The following is a 20,808-nucleotide window of genomic DNA, read 5'->3' as shown; positions in this document are numbered from 1 at the left end:
TGGGGGTAACTCATTACAAAAGTAACATATTACATGTAATATATTACTTTTAGCAGTAACTCAGTAATATAACTTATTACTTATAGGATTTCAGTAATATTATACCAGTTACTTTGTCAAGTAACTCAAGTTACAAATTGAGTTACATTTTATTAAATTAAAGCACATATTTAAAAAAGATACAATCGTTTCCTAATCAAACTATGTGTTTTTATGCAAATAACCACTATAGATGACAATAACAAAGGAAAAGAATAACATTTAGAATTTTGGATTGTTTACACTGACTTCAAGGTGGTTGAAATTATTTTTCAGGGTTGTTCCGGGGCGGCGATGTCATTCTGCTGCTGCTGTTGTTTTGGTAAAAGTAATGAAAAAGTAGTGTAATAAGTAACGAGTTACTCTACACAGAAAGTAATATTGTAAAGTAACTTATTACTTTCAAATGAAAGTAACTAGTAATATGTAGTATATTACATTTTGAAAGTAACTTGCCCAACACTGTCCATAAGCAGTGGTGGAAATGGCCAGGTTTTACTCTGGGAACCCTACTTACACAGGATGGGGGTTCCTGGAAGTGGTGTTGCCTAGAGGATATTATTTATGAATGCGTGACTCATTATAGCCTACCATTAAAGCCACGTAAAAATCTCTTCGAAATCTCACTTAACTAAGATCACCGAGCTCTACTGATTATTTCCCCTTGATTTTATTCATGGCAGACTTGAATATTAAGGCTGCTTATTCAGCTTACAAATACATGTCCTCCTACCATTCTCTGCCCTCTCTCTCATGTTTACTTAACCCCCCCCCCCCCCCCCCGCAAAGGACAGACAGAGAGACAGAGAGAGAGAGAGAGAGACAGACAATAGTCCAATTATAGTATAGATTATATCACTTAATGTAGAATTGGTGATGTCACCAGTGATGTCACTCGAGCACTCAATGATGATGTCATCAGTGAGTGATGTCCTCAGTGATGATGTCACCAGATGATGTCATCATTGCTCGAGTGACATCATCATTTGGTAATTATGGGAAATTAATCGGCTCTAATTACCTAATTAAAAAATACTGTTCCGTTAGGCCACCCGCAGCGGTGCTCTTTACACTCCCTGAAAGATTCAGCCCGATCACACGTAAAATGGCATAGCTGTGGCTGAACACAATTCTGCTCACTCACAGACAGACACTTTACATTCTTATTACACTAATGCTTATACTTATGCTTTGATGCACAGTATGGGTATCAAAGCAAGCCCATCGTCCCATCCCTAGTATATGACTTCAACATTTCTGTTTCGATGCTGTGAGTGACAAGTATTTATTTTCCTTGTGAATGTTCCTAGTACTCATTAATCCTTTTACAGGATCGTTTCAGGGTAGGTAATTCCAGGATGGGATTCTACCTGGATTCAAACCAACCCCAGAGCTCCATAAAGCGATGGTCAGGGTCAATAATACTTCCACAGCACAGCAGCTGACTTCACCACAGCTTTGAAATGGAGGCGAGCCTGTCCAGCCGCGAGCGACGCCGGGCCGTGTGCGCGCTCGGGCCAGAGTGGCCTCAAAGCACAGCCGCAAGGGAAGCAGCGGCCCTGGAGTGCGCTGAGGGATGTGAGAGACTGGCGCGAGTTGCCAAAAGCAGAGCGTTGCCCATTGAGGTCTCCAGAGAGCCGAGAGACAAAGGATGTGAGGCAATTTAAACTGCAGCAAGAGATGGCACGGCAGGCAATAAAGAGCCCTCTCAGCCCCAGACACACCACCAGCCAACCATCCAATCAGCATTAAAGAGGTTGCTTTTGTTCTGAAGCGAGCTGGCTGTCTGGGCACAGGGCTGCACCGCGGAATAAAAGGGATCCTTGTCTTAAGTGAGTCAGCAGCAGCGACTGACAGACTGCACTGAGAGGAGGAGGGGGGGTGCCTCCCCACTTTGTCTGTACAACACTGACAGCTATTTAGATAGCATCCCCAACCCAGCACTAAGTACAGTACATGCTCAGCTATTATAGCATAACTGTAATGCCCCTACTGTATTGTCCTCTTTGATATGGTTGTTTGTTACTTCATGCACTTGTTTACTCGTCATCTACTGTAACACTACTGAGTTCCTTCTGTGCTCTCAGGTGAAAGCAGCTACGAGGAACTTTCATTTTGTGTTGATTGTAGCGGCGCCTAATGAACAAAAGCGGTACTGTTCGCCCGGAACGAAAACTGCATTTCCTGAACACCTCCCGGCCGCTGTCTCCACCGGGCTGTTCGAGCCGTGGCAAGCCGTGCAGGGATTCTCCGAGGCAGCGAGCCTTCCCAGCCGTTTTATTTACTGCATACGGTCGACGTCGTTGATTCATCCGCCGACTGGAACCAAAATTGCAACCAGTTTCACACGGACATGATACAGGACGGACGCACGCCTGGACCCGAGCAGGGGCATTAAAAAGAAACTAAATATAGAAATCGTAGATCTCCTGGCTGATGGTCTCATTTGCTGATGTAGGTAAGCTGTGAGGCATCAGTATTATTTAGACTGTTTCATAAGCAGTTAAAAGTTCCTCATAGCTGCTTTAAAGAGCAGATTGTCTTTTTTTAAGCCTATTTTATTGCTAATCAAGCTCCCACTTCAGATCCTTAGTTTTTCTCACCAGAATTGTTTGTTGTTTCGGCATTGTCCAGATTATTATTATACTGTCTATGGTTGTTTCAGCGGAATTGCAAGCAGCTGCCTATTGGTTGTTAGTTATGCCTGCACAAGTCAATGGGATATGAAACCATTAGTCTGAAAATTGCACAGTCCTTTCATTGCTTTCATAGTGCTATTAAATTATTATTATTATTATTATTATTATTATTATTATTATTATTATTATTATTATTATTATTGTTATGGTTGACTGGGCTTGCAAGTGATGATTTCATACTCCAGTGACCTGCACTGGCTTTGCTTGCAAAGGTTAAACATTTTCTCAAGACTCTGGAGTAAAGCATATTAATTTGGGCCAGTTTTCAATGTGATAGGCCTCTAAAGATCTTAAACCTTCCCTTCAAGATGAGAGTCTGATATTGCTCTATTGTCGTTTGTGTTTCCTTTGACCTGTGTTTGCATCACTCTCTTATCTATATCAGTTAATATGTCCCAGTGTTTGTTTTAAATGATGATGATTTCAGTATAATAAATGTTATCCCACACATCCTGCAGTGTATTGACGTGAGCAACAAATCGAACGCTAGTGTGTGGCGTTCTAACCAGGTGTCCTCATACAGAAAATACCACTCTTTATCTCAGGGGTGGGCAATTGTTTTCCCTGAGGGCCATACTCACTTACATCAAGTAAGCGAAGGGCCACACATTGGAGATTATACCTGCCAACACTCCTTTTTAACCCTCTCTCCCGTTGTGATTGGTCATTTCCTGTTAATCTCCTGATATAATAGTGATACAAATCCAATGGCTGTAGCAGATGAGATTTATTAACATAATTCTGCGTTTTATTGAGTTTTTGGGGGTCGATTTGTTTTTGGGCCGCATTTTGCCCCAGGCCCCAGGGCCGCAAGAAATGACTGTAGAACAGTAATTTCTTACACATGAGATTACTTTTAGCCTTTTAGTCATAAAGATTATTGAAATATAGCCTATTCCATATTCCAGACTGAAATGTTATAACAGAAGTGGAGTATTGGCCAGAATGACATGAACATTTGGACACTTATTCAGCAGGTATCTTGCATGTTGCATTCAGGTACACTGTATAAAAAAAAAAAGAGAGAAAATGCAAAAAATGCAATTCCATCCATATTTTGCCCATGTGTGCTTTAGCCGGACATCCAGAACCAAGAGGATTTACTTCGTGTTTCTGCTCAATATGTAATGACCAACTGTAACTGCAAGTATGTCCATATGATCATGTGTCCCTGCCCTTGATGGATCATGGATGTTGCTGCGCTGGTGACTTTGCTCTGTGTGTATACTTGACACTAGATCCAATCAAAGTATGACATTCGAGTAGATATTGACCATGACATAGTTCAGGAACAAGCAATCCAGCGCACACCGGGAGTGTTAGATTGACATTTTAAATTTAATTAATATAAAATTGGGTGAACGACACGTTTCGCATCGTTGCTTCTTCAGGTTCGCTCTCTCCCAATTTGATATTAATTAAATTTTAAAAAGTCAATCTTATCTAACACTCCTGATATGCGCTTGATTACCTGAATACTGTTGTTCCTGTTCTAGCTGCACCCTAGCACAGCTGTGGCACAGGGCACCCATATACTCTCATTGACCATGATATATATTAACTCAGCTGATACACACAGTAAGAAGACAAGATTTTACATTTTTTTTTAAATGTCACTGTCCATACAACTACAGTTACAACAATTACAGTCACTGGATGTCTACTGCCATGCCAAGATCAGGCGTATCCTCAAACTGTATCTTGTATTCAGCCTCTTGCTCCTCAAACACAATGATCTAATTCATGTCAACAGAGAAAAGGGAAGATGAGAAAAAGGAATTACCTACTGTGTTTTCAAACATTCCAATCCACCTTATTTCTAGCTGCCATGATGCCTTATGTGAAATATGGGAGCTTCTTCCAGTATAAATCCTCCTAGCCCCATGCCCCTCCCCCCGTTACGTTGCTGACAAAAGAGCCCGTCTGCATCTGTAAACGATGTTTCAAAGCTGCAGGCGAAGGGAGCCAATCACCTCCAGCTTGGCCAAACATCTCGCTGATAAATATCCCGAGTTCAAAGAGCAACAGGTTAGCGGATGTAATACATAACATGATTACATTCCCTCAAATAAGTTGTCAAACGAGTGTTATTTCTTTGTGACAAGCAACCTTTTTTCACAGAGTTTGATGAGGAAATGCGCTGAGCACGAGCGTCGCAGGTAGACCCTCAGGCCAAGTAGGCTACATTAACCAGCTACAACAATCAGTCACGTTCTAAACCATAATCAATCACCCATAATCATTTTACAGCGGGGCATTCAAAAATAAGGTGGATAGCAAAATAAATCTGCTGAATCAGTCTATTACAACGCATGGATAAAAAGGAGATGCTAACAGATGCTGGTTTGTACCTGGTTGATTCCACTGTTGAGAAAGGGACCAGGGAGGTAGAGAGTTTGCTGGGGACCAATGGACCAGTAGCGGCCCAGATTCAGCCCATTGATGAATACCACACCTTTCTCCCAGCCCTTTGGATACAACAGAAACTAATCAGCTTCACAGTCCCTATATATTCACCTTATGCAGCCCTGCCCACTTTTTCTCTTCGGAGTTAGACGCAATAGACCCTTCTCACGGGGGCCATTTTGTGTCGAGAAGCCAGGGTAAACACAGGTGCAAGCAAAACACTAATGAGGGTTTCCAAATTCCAATCATGGAAGTTGGAAACCCTCATTAGTGTTTTGCTTGCACCTGTGTTTACCCTGGCTTCTCGACACAAAATGGCCCCCGTGAGAAGGGTCTATCGTATTTGTTCTTCCGGTTCAGCGCTAGTTGGCGGCCAATTTCAAAACAAAACGTATCTATGAATGAAGTTTGGCAACATTCAGAAGCTACACTGTGGCCAACTTCAGTTACATGTTCATAGCGTTACTGCTGCTAGTAGTAGTACAGCTAGTTGGCTGTACCCGGTCGGTATTTAACGTTACAAAAGCACATCGACAGTGTTTTCTCACTGTCAGGCAGTAGCCTACTGTAGGGGTTGACAGATACTAGCTAACGCTAGTCCGACCGGTCACACAGCCAGGGCTCCTCGCTGCTCGTTAAAAATGTCCAAATAGGCGTTATTCTGATAAACTGGTCACATATTTGGAATGTTACGTTCTCATCCGAAAAAATTTAAACTTTTTTTTAAACTTTTTTTGTTGTTGCTTGAAAACAGCTTTTTGGAAAGTCTAAAAATGATAAAGGTAGGAGTAATCTACTTCCGGGTCTAAAACGGAAGAACGATTACAAAATGACGTCATGCAGAAGCGTCCTGATATGGGCAAATGATAAGGTGAATATAATGTGCAGTTATCCTATATTCCACAAACGTCACAGCAGATCTATAGCACAAAAATCACAAGATGGCGTTCACTCACTGGCAGCCTCACAAATGTGTCACTGGGATAGCCGTACGCAAACAGCCTCCCCATGAAGAAGCCCGGGAAGCTGGGAGTTTGAGGGAGGCCTTTCCAGGGCGCCTGATAGAGACTGAAATAAGGCATCCATTTCACAGATACGCTTAACAGAAAAATGAAATTCATATTCAGTGCTTCCAATTGAATAAAGCATACAAACCTATCAATAAAGCTGGGTTTCATATCCAGGCTGTATATTGTAAAATCCCGGAGAGGAATATTGTTTAATAAAATGTCTCCCACGACACCTGCAAGAATACAAATCAAAATTGGCTTGTTATACCCACTGCTACCACCGAGCGCCTCAGCGATTTAATAGCAGCCACAGCGGTGAACTGTGTCTCGCCGATTACCTTTTCGCTGTTTGTCAAGCTCTCCTCCATGGTGCACCCGGCCACAGTTCTCCACCAGGAAGCTTAAGGTCCGACGCCCCTGGGAGGATAAATCACTTTTATGCCCACTGATGATATTTAGGCAGCCAGTACTCAGTGTCCATCACAATAGACCCTTTTCACGGGGGCCATTTTGTGTCGAAAAGGCAGAAAGAACACAGCTGCAAGCAAAACACTAATGAGGGTTTCCAAATTCCAATCACGGAAGTTTGAAACCCTCAGTAGTGTTTTGCTTGCACCTGTGTTTACCCTGCCTTTTCAACACAAAATGGCCCCCGTGAGAAGGGTCTATTGATATAGCGGCGAGAATGAGGTTCGTTTGGATGCTTTCGCCTTCATCCTCCACCGTGATGCCATACCTTACCGTCAGGAACCGCCAGCTCCAGGTTCCGGCGCTTGAAAAGTCCAATGTAGTTTCTGTCCACAAACACCTAGAGGGAAGGACAGGCTCCCTTTATCGCCGCAGTCATCACTTCTTCCTAGTTTACCTTTTGCCCATTGACAGCTGACATTTAGCTTCAGCAACTACAAATACAATGCATCTCGAGAGAGAATAGTGTCTAGCCCCGCCCCATCCCAGGTCCGCATGGGACCTCAGGAAGTGAATTCCTGATTAATTTCTCCATTGACATTTCCTAAAATCAGTATAAAGAGTTTGACTTGGACAAACCAAGCCATCCAGCTACAAGATGAATAGCGAGTGACCATAAAACATTTGACACGGACCAAAACCAAAATTGTTTTTTCACTTCTTTTTTTGTTCGTCTGAGTTCAATGTTTTATGGTCACTCACGATTCATCTTGGAGCTGAATATAGGATTTTACTAAACGTCAGTGGAGAAATGAATAGGGAATTAACTTCCTGAGGTCCCATGCGGACCCGCCAGCAGGGGGCGTGACTTAGGCACTCTATATTATGCTAAGAGATATACTATCATAGCAATATAAGATATAAGACTCCATATCCAGATCTGTGTTGTGATGAGAGCGCCTGAGGTCATCCCCATCATGTACACTTGGATGACTTACCAGGGCCCGGTCTCGTATGTTATCTCCAGATTTCAATAAGCCTCCGCTGGTGATGGCGGTCTCATACAAAGTGTATCCGTATGACTGGCCATTCCCATTGTTCACCGGTAGATTCTCCATGTTTACTGGCGTGGGTGACTTCAGTGGCTGCGTGGGGAAAAAGTGAAATTATTTATACTGACCTCCTTGCTGAGAAAGCAAAAATCAATTTTCACACACACACACACACACACACACACACACACACACGCACACACACACACATACATATAGCCATAGATCTACACACACACTCGCCTCTTCAGTGAAGCTCAAGGCGTCCCACAAGGACAGGTGCTGGTACATGATAGCTGGTTCATAAGCTTCTCGGTAATGCAGCGCCGGCAGATCAGGGAGACTCTCACCTGCCAGAAGGCAAAGGTGAAATCAGGCAATAAGGTCACTCCAAGTGTATACTCTTCAAATAAATGTGTTGTAATTAATCAATCAATTAATCAATTGTTAGTAGCATTCTTAAATATAGTTAGTGCTTAACTTACTGTTGTATCGAGCGAATAGATCCCTGAGGAGATGGTACTTTGGAGTGTATTCCCCAGCTTCAGACAAGGGAGCATCATAATCTGTAAAGTACAAAGAGTACGTAGATTACCTATCACGCACTGCCGCCTGCAGACTATAAAAGGTAATGTCACTCTGTAGGCCACAAGAGAAGTAGATCATGATCCAGTACTTGCATAGTCTCACATGGGCAGACTGAATCACAAGTCAGCATTTCCAGGTTTTGCCGCAGGAAAAGCTGCACTCTCTGTGTGCGCATTGGTGCAGTGTTCAAAATGTACTGCCGCACGAGCTGCGTCACGCAAATAAGGAGGTCCGGGGTTAGTCAAGAATATGTCTGTCATGCATTATGTTTTGCTCTTGGGGGGGGATGGGGGTGTGATGTGTCTGTCATGCATTATGTTTTGCTCTTGGGGGGGATGGGCGTGTGAAACTCCAAAGATGGTGCAGTCCATCCCTGAATATATTGCAATGTGACAAACCATGCATTCAGTTCAAAAACAAAACCTTTCCACAAGCATCAACTTGACAAGTTTGTTCTTCAATCTTTTGATTTGTGAAAAATCTTTCACCCTTAGCTACAATTAAATTGGACCTACACATCAATCACAATTCTTTCTCTTTATGGATATTCTATTATCCATAAAGAGAAATCCATAATGAGAAATTAGCCACTAATTGTGGCCGCATATGCATTCCCCACAGAGAGCAGGCCTAATATAGAGAACATGTGACAAAGTGTAAAGGTTGTGGTTTGAATGTGTGCTGAGTGACCCCCCCCCCCCCCCCCAACAAGCCTAAATGAGATATATGGATAATCAAATTTGCATTTGCATCAAATACAGCACTAGTTTGTTTGTGGCCGATGCAAATGACACAGAGGAACTAACCGTAGCTGGGGACTAATGCTTTGTAGGAAGGATTGGCGAGAGCTCCGCTCATGAAGCCGAAGCTAGAGCCTCCATGGAACATGTAGAGGTTGATGGACATGCCTCGCCTCAGGATCTCCCTCACAGGCGACATCATATCTGTCAAGAAGACATATCCTACTTACAGTGGGCAGGAGAAGACATAGCCTACTTACAGTGTGCAGGAGAAGACATAGCCTACTTATACTGTGCAGGAGAAGACATAGCCTACTTATACTGTGCAGGAGAAGACATAGCCTACTTATACTGTGCAGGAGAAGACATAGCCTACTTACAGTGTGCAGGAGAAGACATAGCCTACTTATACTGTGCAGGAGAAGACATAGCCTACTTACAGTGTGCAGGAGAAGACATAGCCTACTTATACTGTGCAGGAGAAGACATAGCCTACTTATGAAGACATAGCCTACTTATACTGTGCAGGAGAAGACATAGCCTACTTATACTGTGCAGGAGAAGACATAGCCTACTTATGAAGACATAGCCTACTTATACTGTGCAGGAGAAGACATAGCCTACTTATGAAGATATAGCCTACTTATACTGTGCAGGAGAAGACATAGCCTACTTACAGTGTGCACAAGGATGTATTACCCAAGGGGCCTACCGGGCCCAAGAGCTCAGAGGCCCCATAGCCCACCGGCTGAGGTGAAGACTAAATGCCAAACCATTACAGAGCATGACTTCAAACAATCCATTACAGAGCATGACTTCAAACAAACCATTACAGAGCATGACTTCAAACAAACAATACACAGAGATCTAATGCAACTTCAGCACCACAGACAAGGAAGGCTCCATGCCACCAAAGGCAAGCTCAAAAACTGTAGCAAGCAGTCACTTCAGGTGAGATAATGTGACAGTGGGACCTGCAGAAGGTGAAAGCAGCAGCACATTGAGTCAATGGGATGAACCTGGACTTTAGTCCAGGCCAGCCCACCACAATCAGATGGACAGCAACCATCCTTGTTGATTATTTCACAACACAATCGGTCAGCTCCATGGCTCAGACTAAACTTGCCCATTGGGTGGGCCTGGCTTTTTTAAGCACTGTGATTGGCTCGAAGGTCCGAACACCGCCAGCCAGCAAAGTTGGTGTAAAAACTAACCAACTCAGTTGTTTAAGCCACCAAATTCTTACTGCTCTGTAATTAATTATTTCGGACTGTCATCAGATCAGCGCGGCCAACTGAATATATTGCAATGCATAGGCTATCCGTTATTATGGTTGTTATAAGTGTCACAAACTGCACGTCCAGTTCAAAGAGAAAACCTTTCAAGAAGCATCAACTCGACCAGTTCGTTCTTCACTCTTTTAAGTTGTGAAAACGATCTCTCACCCTCAGTCTACAGTTAGTGCCAGGGTGAGAGACAGAGATCTTTAAATTGTGAAGATCTCTCACCCACAGGTAACAGGCAGGGTTAAGAAAAGCCTGACTGTGGTGAGCACACTTGGATAAGTAGTTTTCAGCCTACCTTTTCTTAGCAGTTCTTCTGGTGAACATGTTTTCTCTCACCACACAAAATGCTTGAACTAGATACATTCAAATGTGATGGAGGGGGGTGGGGGGTTGCACCTAAACACACCACTCACGATTCTTTCTCATTATGCATATATTCTTAGTATTGAAGATTAGTTTTGGCCACGGAGTATGCCTAATATATAAAGAAAATATGACTAAGCTTATACAGAATTGAATTTGAATGTGTGGTGCCCCCCCCCCCCCCCAACAAGGCAAATTGGCTGATGCCCCCGGGCACTCGCCCGATGCAATATATGGATAAACTTTGCCAAGAGTCTTAGTTATTATTCTGTCCATAATTGTGCGCATGTGCGCTGTGAGGGGGGCCCTTTATGTATCCAGGCCCAGGGGCCCATCATGTCATAATCCACCTATGGGTATTTCTGTATGTTTTCAAATCTTTTCCTGTGCCAACAGGTTAAGACAGAGATAATTTCACTAACATTCAGTATTAAAAATGTAAAAAAATAAAATAATAATAAATAAATAGACCAGGTCAGGGTAACCCATTTTCAATGGTTTTACACGGACAAAACGAAATGGGAAAAAAAGTTTTTCCGTTTCCGTTTTTCCGTTTCAAACTTTAAAATGGAAAAACGGGGGTGGAAACAAACAAAAAACAGCTTCACCGGCAAAAAAGCACTTGTTTTGCTAAATTCATGGCGGGCCACTTAAAGCAACTTCTAATGAGAGCAACTGTAAAATCATCATCATCATCATCAGTATATAAATGGGAGCTAGGGCTCTATCTGTTTGTTTCTCTGTCCCACTGTGATCTCATAAATCCCACTGACATCATCAGTGATGTAATAAATCCCACTGTGACATCATCAATGATGTCATAAATCCCAATGATGTTGCTGCGGGCAACCTGCGATTGCGAGCTGCAGGACAGGCGAGGCCACGCAGCGGCCGAGCTAGCAAGCCCACTGAGCGGGCGAGCCTAGAAATCGAGTAAGTGAAAATCACCCAAACAATAGTGCAAAGGTCAGAGCTTTGGTGCCTTTACAATACTAGGCATCTCGCGTGCTCGTTTCCTAGGCTCGCCCGTCCTGCAGCTCGCATACGCTGTGCGGCCGAGCCCGCATCTCGGCTGTTGCCTACCCTCGCCTGCCCTACTGGCGCACGCACAATGTCTGCCTCTCTCTCCCTCAGTCTCCCTCTCTCTCTCCCCCCTCTCTCTCTCCCTCTCCCTCAGTCTCTCTCCCTCTCCCCCTCTCCCTCTCCCCCCTCTCTCTCCCTCTCCCTCAGTCGCTCTCGTGTGTGTGTGTGTGTGTGTGTGTGTGTCACACAATGATGTCGCAGTGACTATGTATGACATCACTGATGACATCATTGATGACATCATCAGTGATGTCATCAGTGACATCATCACTGAACTATGGCCTTGTGTGTGTGGGAGAGAATTGATGACAGTGGGACAGAGAAACAGACAGAGCACGAGCTCCCTTTTATATACTGATGATGATGATTCTTGCAATTAGATGATGAGAGCAATTAGAGGGGTGTCATTCAGCGTGAAATACGTGACAAGAAGCTAATAAAGAAAGAAAAAACATTGCATGGATGCATAACTGGGACGTATCCTCAGTGATGTACCCTGGGGTCATAGGATGTTTCGGGTCTCGCAACATCATACACCCTCGCCCAGGTGACCCAGCCGGGGCTGGCCAAGCCCCAACTTACGTCCCAGTAGCTACCCACGGTCAGCCCTATAGGGAGGGTCGAAGGTGGTCATGCGGTCAGGGCCACTCAATACGCTGCTCCGGAACTACTCTGCCGGGACCGGGGGAGGGAGAGGGCTCTGGTACGTAGAGGGACCGGGCTCTGTGGGTTGCCACCCGGCCGGGTTCCTCCCTCGTCTCACCAGGTCTACGACCTGTGCGCTGCACCAGAGTCCCCCGCTCCAAACATCTCATTCCGAGGTGATGGTATCTTAGTGGACACCATGCAGTACCAGTACTTGGTGGCACTGCAGTCTCCACTTGCGGCTTGAATGGCCCTCCTAAAAGGCCTCTCGTGGGTTTTTGGGCTTCTTCCTCACGGAAGACGCAGGCTGGGGAGCTAACCCATACTGCTACCCGGGTGCCGTCCCTGTTCCGGCTGTCAACTGACTCTCCAGTAGTCACCAGTCTTTCCTGGTTGTCACGTAGTCTATTCCTATGAGTCACTGGCTAGGCCAGGCTAACTAATAAAGAAAGAAAAAACATCGCATGGATGCATAACTGGGACGTATCCTCAGTGATGTACCCTGGGGTCATAGGATGTTTCGGGTCTCGCAACATCATACACCCTCGCCCAGGTGACCCAGCCGGGGCTGGCCAAGCCCCAACTTACATCCCAGTAGCTACCCACGGTCAGCCCTATAGGGAGGGTCGAAGGTGGTCATGCGGTCAGGGCCACTCAATACGCTGCTCCGGAACTACTCTGCCGGGACCGGGGGAGGGAGAGGGCTCTGGTACGTAGAGGGACCGGGCTCTGTGGGTTGCCACCCGGCCGGGTTCCTCCCTCGTCTCACCAGGTCTACGACCTGTGCGCTGCACCAGAGTCCCCCGCTCCAAACATCTCATTCCGAGGTGATGGTATCTTAGTGGACACCATGCAGTACCAGTACTTGGTGGCACTGCAGTCTCCACTTGCGGCTTGAATGGCCCTCCTAAAAGGCCTCTCGTGGGTTTTTGGGCTTCTTCCTCACGGAAGACGCAGGCTGGGGAGCTAACCCATACTGCTACCCGGGTGCCGTCCCTGTTCCGGCTGTCAACTGACTCTCCAGTAGTCACCAGTCTTTCCTGGTTGTCACGTAGTCTATTCCTATGAGTCACTGGCTAGGCCAGGCTAACTAATAAAGAAAGAAAAAACATCGCATGGATGCATAACTGGGACGTATCCTCAGTGATGTACCCTGGGGTCATAGGATGTTTCGGGTCTCGCAACATCATACACCCTCGCCCAGGTGACCCAGCCGGGGCTGGCCAAGCCCCAACTTACGTCCCAGTAGCTACCCACGGTCAGCCCTATAGGGAGGGTCGAAGGTGGTCATGCGGTCAGGGCCACTCAATACGCTGCTCCGGAACTACTCTGCCGGGACCGGGGGAGGGAGAGGGCTCTGGTACGTAGAGGGACCGGGCTCTGTGGGTTGCCACCCGGCCGGGTTCCTCCCTCGTCTCACCAGGTCTACGACCTGTGCGCTGCACCAGAGTCCCCCGCTCCAAACATCTCATTCCGAGGTGATGGTATCTTAGTGGACACCATGCAGTACCAGTACTTGGTGGCACTGCAGTCTCCACTTGCGGCTTGAATGGCCCTCCTAAAAGGCCTCTCGTGGGTTTTTGGGCTTCTTCCTCACGGAAGACGCAGGCTGGGGAGCTAACCCATACTGCTACCCGGGTGCCGTCCCTGTTCCGGCTGTCAACTGACTCTCCAGTAGTCACCAGTCTTTCCTGGTTGTCACGTAGTCTATTCCTATGAGTCACTGGCTAGGCCAGGCTAACTAATAAAGAAAGAAAAAACATCGCATGGATGCATAACTGGGACGTATCCTCAGTGATGTACCCTGGGGTCATAGGATGTTTCGGGTCTCGCAACATCATACACCCTCGCCCAGGTGACCCAGCCGGGGCTGGCCAAGCCCCAACTTACGTCCCAGTAGCTACCCACGGTCAGCCCTATAGGGAGGGTCGAAGGTGGTCATGCGGTCAGGGCCACTCAATACGCTGCTCCGGAACTACTCTGCCGGGACCGGGGGAGGGAGAGGGCTCTGGTACGTAGAGGGACCGGGCTCTGTGGGTTGCCACCCGGCCGGGTTCCTCCCTCGTCTCACCAGGTCTATGACCTGTGCGCTGCACCAGAGTCCCCCGCTCCAAACATCTCATTCCGAGGTGATGGTATCTTAGTGGACACCATGCAGTACCAGTACTTGGTGGCACTGCAGTCTCCACTTGCGGCTTGAATGGCCCTCCTAAAAGGCCTCTCGTGGGTTTTTGGGCTTCTTCCTCACGGAAGACGCAGGCTGGGGAGCTAACCCATACTGCTACCCGGGTGCCGTCCCTGTTCCGGCTGTCAACTGACTCTCCAGTAGTCACCAGTCTTTCCTGGTTGTCACGTAGTCTATTCCTATGAGTCACTGGCTAGGCCAGGCTAACTAATAAAGAAAGAAAAAACATCGCATGGATGCATAACTGGGACGTATCCTCAGTGATGTACCCTGGGGTCATAGGATGTTTCGGGTCTCGCAACATCATACACCCTCGCCCAGGTGACCCAGCCGGGGCTGGCCAAGCCCCAACTTACGTCCCAGTAGCTACCCACGGTCAGCCCTATAGGGAGGGTCGAAGGTGGTCATGCGGTCAGGGCCACTCAATACGCTGCTCCGGAACTACTCTGCCGGGACCGGGGGAGGGAGAGGGCTCTGGTACGTAGAGGGACCGGGCTCTGTGGGTTGCCACCCGGCCGGGTTCCTCCCTCGTCTCACCAGGTCTACGACCTGTGCGCTGCACCAGAGTCCCCCGCTCCAAACATCTCATTCCGAGGTGATGGTATCTTAGTGGACACCATGCAGTACCAGTACTTGGTGGCACTGCAGTCTCCACTTGCGGCTTGAATGGCCCTCCTAAAAGGCCTCTCGTGGGTTTTTGGGCTTCTTCCTCACGGAAGACGCAGGCTGGGGAGCTAACCCATACTGCTACCCGGGTGCCGTCCCTGTTCCGGCTGTCAACTGACTCTCCAGTAGTCACCAGTCTTTCCTGGTTGTCACGTAGTCTATTCCTATGAGTCACTGGCTAGGCCAGGCTAACTAATAAAGAAAGAAAAAACATCGCATGGATGCATAACTGGGACGTATCCTCAGTGATGTACCCTGGGGTCATAGGATGTTTCGGGTCTCGCAACATCATACACCCTCGCCCAGGTGACCCAGCCGGGGCTGGCCAAGCCCCAACTTACGTCCCAGTAGCTACCCACGGTCAGCACTGGTCCCTCAAGCAATACTTGAGAAGACCAGTTTTCAGTGGCTGCTCTTTCTGACTGGACAGGGGTTTAATAGGGTTACCAGTAGTATGGTTTGACCATTGTCGTATTTTGAAGGCTGATCTGGATATCTGATAAGATATCCAATCTGGATATTTTTGGAGTGAATTGAAGCTGTGGATAGCTGGTCTTTTACACGAATATTCAATATCTTTGAATTTGATCAATCTTAAGCAGAAGCAGGGAAAACTCTGGGATACAATGCTGCCTTTAAATGAAGAAGTCATTTACCAAAAACCTATTGAACAATTCAATGAATAAATAAAATGTCCAAAGAAAACTGCAGGTTGTACAGACTGTTCTTTCTTATGTAGCTGTGGTCAGGGAAGAAGCTCTATCTTATCAGTGATATGTAATACAAGGAAAATATCAGCACATACTGTATATCAGTTTGTTCAACCCTAACCAATAGCATTCCAGATCTCAGCTTCATCTTGGGGTAACCGGGGCCAATATTCACGACCAAGGATAACCCTGTGCTGATAAGCACCAACAGAGCAACATAAATGTCATCTCTACACAGCGATCGATAACAGGAAAGTCCTCCTTACCCTCTGGGGGGAGCACATGGTGGAGGTCCCCCCACACATCATACCAGCCAGTCCAATAGTCCATCACCATGGTGGGGCTGTTCGGCTGACATGCAGACAAAGAACATCAGTTCATGCTGTCACTGTTTGTGTCACTTCCTCTGTGAAAATGCAGTAAAAGGCTTAACACTAGGGATGGATGATGACCTCGGCACAGTAAAGGCTTAACACCAGGGATGGATGATGACATCGGCACAGTAAAGGCTTAACACCAGGGATGGAAGATGACATCGGCATCTGCACAGTAAAGGCTTACATTACGTCATTTGGCAGACGCTTTTATCCAAAGCGACTTACAATAACACATTTTTGTCAGCAATAGAGCAATCCACTATGTAACACAGTCTATGATAACTACAACTTCTGAGGGAACAGTGGTACAAGTTAAGGTTAGTTTTTTTTAACAGAAGCCCTTTTCCCACATGTGTACCGGAAAATTACCTGTAAGTCAATATCGGACATTTCCCTGAATTTCCCTTCACACCTCAGCATTCGCATGTGGGAATCTTAAGTCAAATAGCCGGTATGTTGGGGGGTGGGGTGGGGCGGGGGGCGGGGGAGAGTGGCCTGGGGTCTGTGCTGCAGGCCACTGAGGCCAGTCAGAAAAAAACAACAAACAAACATGGAGCCGGCGTCCACTCTTTTGATAATATTGCTGACGCGCTTTTTCCTCAAACGTAGACAGTGACGCAGACAAATTAAGGCGAAAATGGAAAGGGATATACGTGCGAACAGAAACAGATTCATGTTCGTAGTCTTCTCCGCTCAACATCGTGCAGAATATGAAGATAGACTAAACCGGGGACAGATCATGACAGTGTTATGTACCTCTGCGCTGCTGCGTGAGACTAGAGCCGCCTGGAAGCGAGAGAGACCAGGAGGGAATTTATTTTGGGAAGATGCTCTGAACAATTTTGACGACGTGGAATGGAAGCGTCATTTTCGCATGTCCCGGTGTACGTTCGACTATGTGCTGAGTCTGGTCCGACCCGCCCTAACACGCAAGATCACCCGGTGGCGAAAACCACTGGAAGCGCGTTTGCGACTGGCAATAGTCCTTTGGTGGTACGCAACACCAGGGGAATATCGAACAATCAGCTGTGTATTTGGTGTTGGACTGTCTACTGTGTGCACTGATAGCGGAAAATGACTGGACCCCTTTCTCACCTGTCTGACTATCGCGGCATACCGCTCTTCTGACTGGCTCAAAACTGGTGAAACGGTCATTTTGCGGTACAAAGCGCATGTGGGAAAAGGGCTAGAGAGAAAGAGGTTAGATCAGGCTTAACACCAGGGATGGAAGATGACATCGGCATCGGCACAGTAAAGGCTTAACACCAGGGATGACAGGGCTTAACAATTTAATATCAGCATAGGCCCAATATGACATGATATCATCCAGGCCTGTTTAAGTAGGATGAATCTTACAGTTTGTTTGAAAGAAAGTTACATAAATAAAAAAAATATGCCATGTTTTACATCAACTAAATTTAAGTAGTTGTCTTATTTTGCCCAGTTTTTGAAAAGCATCTGTCTGCATCTGCATATGTGGGCTATCACAATAAGAATAGGAATAATAATGTGTTAATTCCATTACAGGAGAGACTTGGGGCCCTATCGTCGCAAAAGCGGTAATTTAGCGTTTGCGCTTGTTTTGCGCTCGTTTAACACTGCACGCAATGCAAATTAGGGGCGTGCACAAGCACATTTGTATTTTCCCTGCCGCGCTATTACCTCTATGCCTGTTATAATTGTACTGGACATGCATGGGGTAGGCGTGCCACATGCCAAACCAGGCGTGTCCATGCTAAATGCGGGGAGGGGACACGGATGGCATCCTATCGTCAGCATGTACGATAGGATTACTTTGATAAGAGCTTTCAAAAGCACCTCGCGCAAAAATATCCCACTGTGCTTGAGCGCACCATAATCTCCGCACTGCGCAGCGCAGAGGAATTCCTTTTGGATATGTCATTACGCAGGGACGTGCCACGCCACTGACGTCAGGACATCAAATTCTGCTGCTAAAATTGGGTAACCAGCAGATTATTCATTGAGACAATGATTGAGGAAATGATTTGTGAAAACTTGGACACCTTCACCCATCCCATAACACGGAGGCACAAACGATCTGTCAACAAGCTCTCTCGATCTATCTCCGTCCTTGGCAGTTCACTGTTTCACTGAGTTTTAATTGAGTCCACTCTAAATCCTCCCATCTTTTCTTTTGTCTCCTCCCCGCTGCAAACACGTTTCTATTCCAGTCAACAAAAGAACCCGAAATGCATCAAATCACAGATGTTTTTAACAGATATGATGTGATTGTGTTGTTCTGAGATAGGGATAATATATACAGTCAATGGAGATAGGCCTATCCAAATTACACATGGGGAGAATTACAGCATATATGCCTCACGCAAACTGTATTACAGGGACTGCGAGATGGGAATCTGATTGGTTTGATTGATGTAACGCCCAGGCATTGCCAGGCCACACCTGTGAATAATTCTGGTCGTTAACACCGCCCAAATCCCGTTTGCACCGTGCACAAATGACTTGGCACGCCTCCAGTTGGCGCCTGCCCTACCCGTTGTTGTGCCGAGTTACGCACCCCCGCCGAGTATTGCATCCCCACCATATTTTGGGGCTGTTTTAACTTAAAAACAGGGAGGTCACGTCTACCCAACCAATTTTTATCATTTTTAAACAGTTACGTTTCTGTATAAATCATTACAATATCCTCCCGTGAGGTGGGGATGCGTTTGGCGGTGGGGGTGCAAAACTCGGCATAACACCTGGACACTTGCGCGAGCCGGACTGCTATCGTCCCTGCAGGGACGATACTAGTATAAGGCACGAGTTAAGGCACGCGCAAACAGGTGCGCAAGCGCAAAAAGCGGATAGCGCCTGTACCAAGATAGGGCCCTTGATGTTCTCTGGAATTAGGTAGGGGGAAAATGTGTGTATATTTCGGTATCGGCAATCGGCCCAAAGAGTTGGAAGATATCAGCATATCAGATATCGGGAAAAAATAAAATAAAATCCGATATCGTGCATCCCTACTTAAGACACACCTGGATGGCATTCAGATCCTGCATGTCCCTCTGGTTTATCTTCTGAAGCTTCAGCGCTTGGATGGCTACAGGAGAGGAGATCACAAGGTGAGTTGTGTGTATGTGTGTCTGTGTGTGTGTGTGTGTGTGTGTGTGTGTGTGTGTGTGTGTGTGTGTGTGTGTGCGTGCGTGCGTGCGTGCGTGTGTGTGTTAGTGTGTGTGCACTAGGTCTGTGGGCGTGTGTGTGGGTACGTGCGTGTGTGCGTGAATGTGTGTTAATTATATACTGTACCTCCACTCACGCCCCCTGACTTTAATCCGTTGTGGCTGTCTGAGGTAAGCAAGAGCTCATTGATCCCTCTGGACTGCAAGGCCTTTCAACATAACACAGCAACACATCATCAATATGGTCGGTGTCTCTCTCTCTCTCTCTCTCTCTCTCTCTCTAGATGTGTGTGGCTGGATTTTGACATACCTCCTTGATGAAAAGCATGTAACTTTCATCCTTTGCAAAGGATCCATCCTCGTTTTCCAACTGCACTGCAATTATAGGTCCTCCTTTCTTGAACTGAAATAACAACAGATGATACGGCATTACAGATATGACATGATGCAAATGAGCTGTGGTGCTGCTGCACACTGGTTTTTTCCAGCTTGTGTGGAGAATGGGTGACCTGCAGCGGCACGACTTTCGGAATAAGTTTGTCAAAAAAGGCATCGACGGCCTGAGTGAAGCCTGGGTAGGTTGTCCTCAGCCTCATGTTCTCGTCACGCAGGAGCCAACTGCAAAGAGACAGAGAAAAAAGACACTAAGGACCAATGTTGGGCAAGTTCCTGAAAATTAGTTCGTTATTATTAGTGACTTCTCTCAAAACAAAATTGAATGACTTTACAAATTACTGCATAATAAAAGTAATTAGTTACTCGGGAAAGTAACTTCCGCGTTACTTTTAAACATCTGCTTCGATGATCTTATTAATGCACACTACCTAAGTGCAAACTACCTAAGACTGAAACTTGACGGAAAGTGGATTGAGTACAAGGATACAGACTGAATCTGGTGGAACCAAACAAACTGAACCCAGGCTCCAGTAGCCATCAGGCTTCTACCTGGCCAAGTAACACCAGGTCCGGGCTCCAGGAATCTGCTAATCCTTTGTATTTATTTTCTACTACAAGTTTCTCCAGTTGCTGGTGGGTGTCTTCACTACTTTTTTTTTTTTTTTCACAATATTTTTTATTCAGTTTCACATTTTTCTCCCCACATATATTACACATAAATACAGACAATAGTAATCAAATTCACATATTACATAATTATATTAAGAAGACAAAAATAAACTAAGCAAAACAATGATAAATAGCACAAAACGAAACAAAGACAAAAAAATAAAATAAAAAATAAAAAACAAAAAACTGCACATCAACGAGCTAGAAATGATATCAGAGGGTCCCATACCCTCTCAAAATCTTCTGCCCTTCCTCTACTGATATAAGTCAGGCGTTCTAGCGCCATACAGGCTGCCATCTCCCTCTTCCAAACTTGTATTGATGGTATTTCCATTTTTTT

General features: G+C 46.0%; 1 protein-coding gene across 2 annotated transcripts in view; it reads right to left on the bottom strand.

The window, feature by feature from the left end:
- Positions 1 to 4,344: 4,344 nt before the first annotated feature.
- Positions 4,345 to 20,808, bottom strand: part of LOC310777095 (beta-galactosidase-1-like protein 2) — a gene marked incomplete at its 5' end in the record, with an annotated part of 41,056 nt that continues 24,592 nt past the window's right edge. For both annotated transcript variants that reach the window (XM_083637361.1, XM_083637360.1), the window contains 15 exons: positions 4,345 to 4,474; positions 5,090 to 5,206; positions 6,101 to 6,212; positions 6,300 to 6,387; positions 6,493 to 6,571; positions 6,891 to 6,962; positions 7,561 to 7,707; positions 7,858 to 7,964; positions 8,100 to 8,180; positions 9,009 to 9,146; positions 16,147 to 16,231; positions 19,260 to 19,324; positions 19,531 to 19,612; positions 19,714 to 19,806; positions 19,913 to 20,021. In XM_083637361.1, the coding sequence (XP_083493487.1) occupies positions 4,388 to 4,474; positions 5,090 to 5,206; positions 6,101 to 6,212; positions 6,300 to 6,387; positions 6,493 to 6,571; positions 6,891 to 6,962; positions 7,561 to 7,707; positions 7,858 to 7,964; positions 8,100 to 8,180; positions 9,009 to 9,146; positions 16,147 to 16,231; positions 19,260 to 19,324; positions 19,531 to 19,612; positions 19,714 to 19,806; positions 19,913 to 20,021 (1,462 nt within the window). In that variant the 3' untranslated portion in view covers positions 4,345 to 4,387. The remainder of the gene's footprint in view (positions 4,475 to 5,089; positions 5,207 to 6,100; positions 6,213 to 6,299; positions 6,388 to 6,492; positions 6,572 to 6,890; positions 6,963 to 7,560; positions 7,708 to 7,857; positions 7,965 to 8,099; positions 8,181 to 9,008; positions 9,147 to 16,146; positions 16,232 to 19,259; positions 19,325 to 19,530; positions 19,613 to 19,713; positions 19,807 to 19,912; positions 20,022 to 20,808) is intronic.

Source organism: Poromitra crassiceps, assembly GCF_964638095.1.
Source record: "Poromitra crassiceps genome assembly, chromosome: 1".
Lineage (NCBI taxonomy): Eukaryota > Metazoa > Chordata > Actinopteri > Beryciformes > Melamphaidae > Poromitra > Poromitra crassiceps.
Note: the sequence above shows the minus strand (reverse complement) of the source record. Positions and strands in the feature narration are given on the sequence as shown.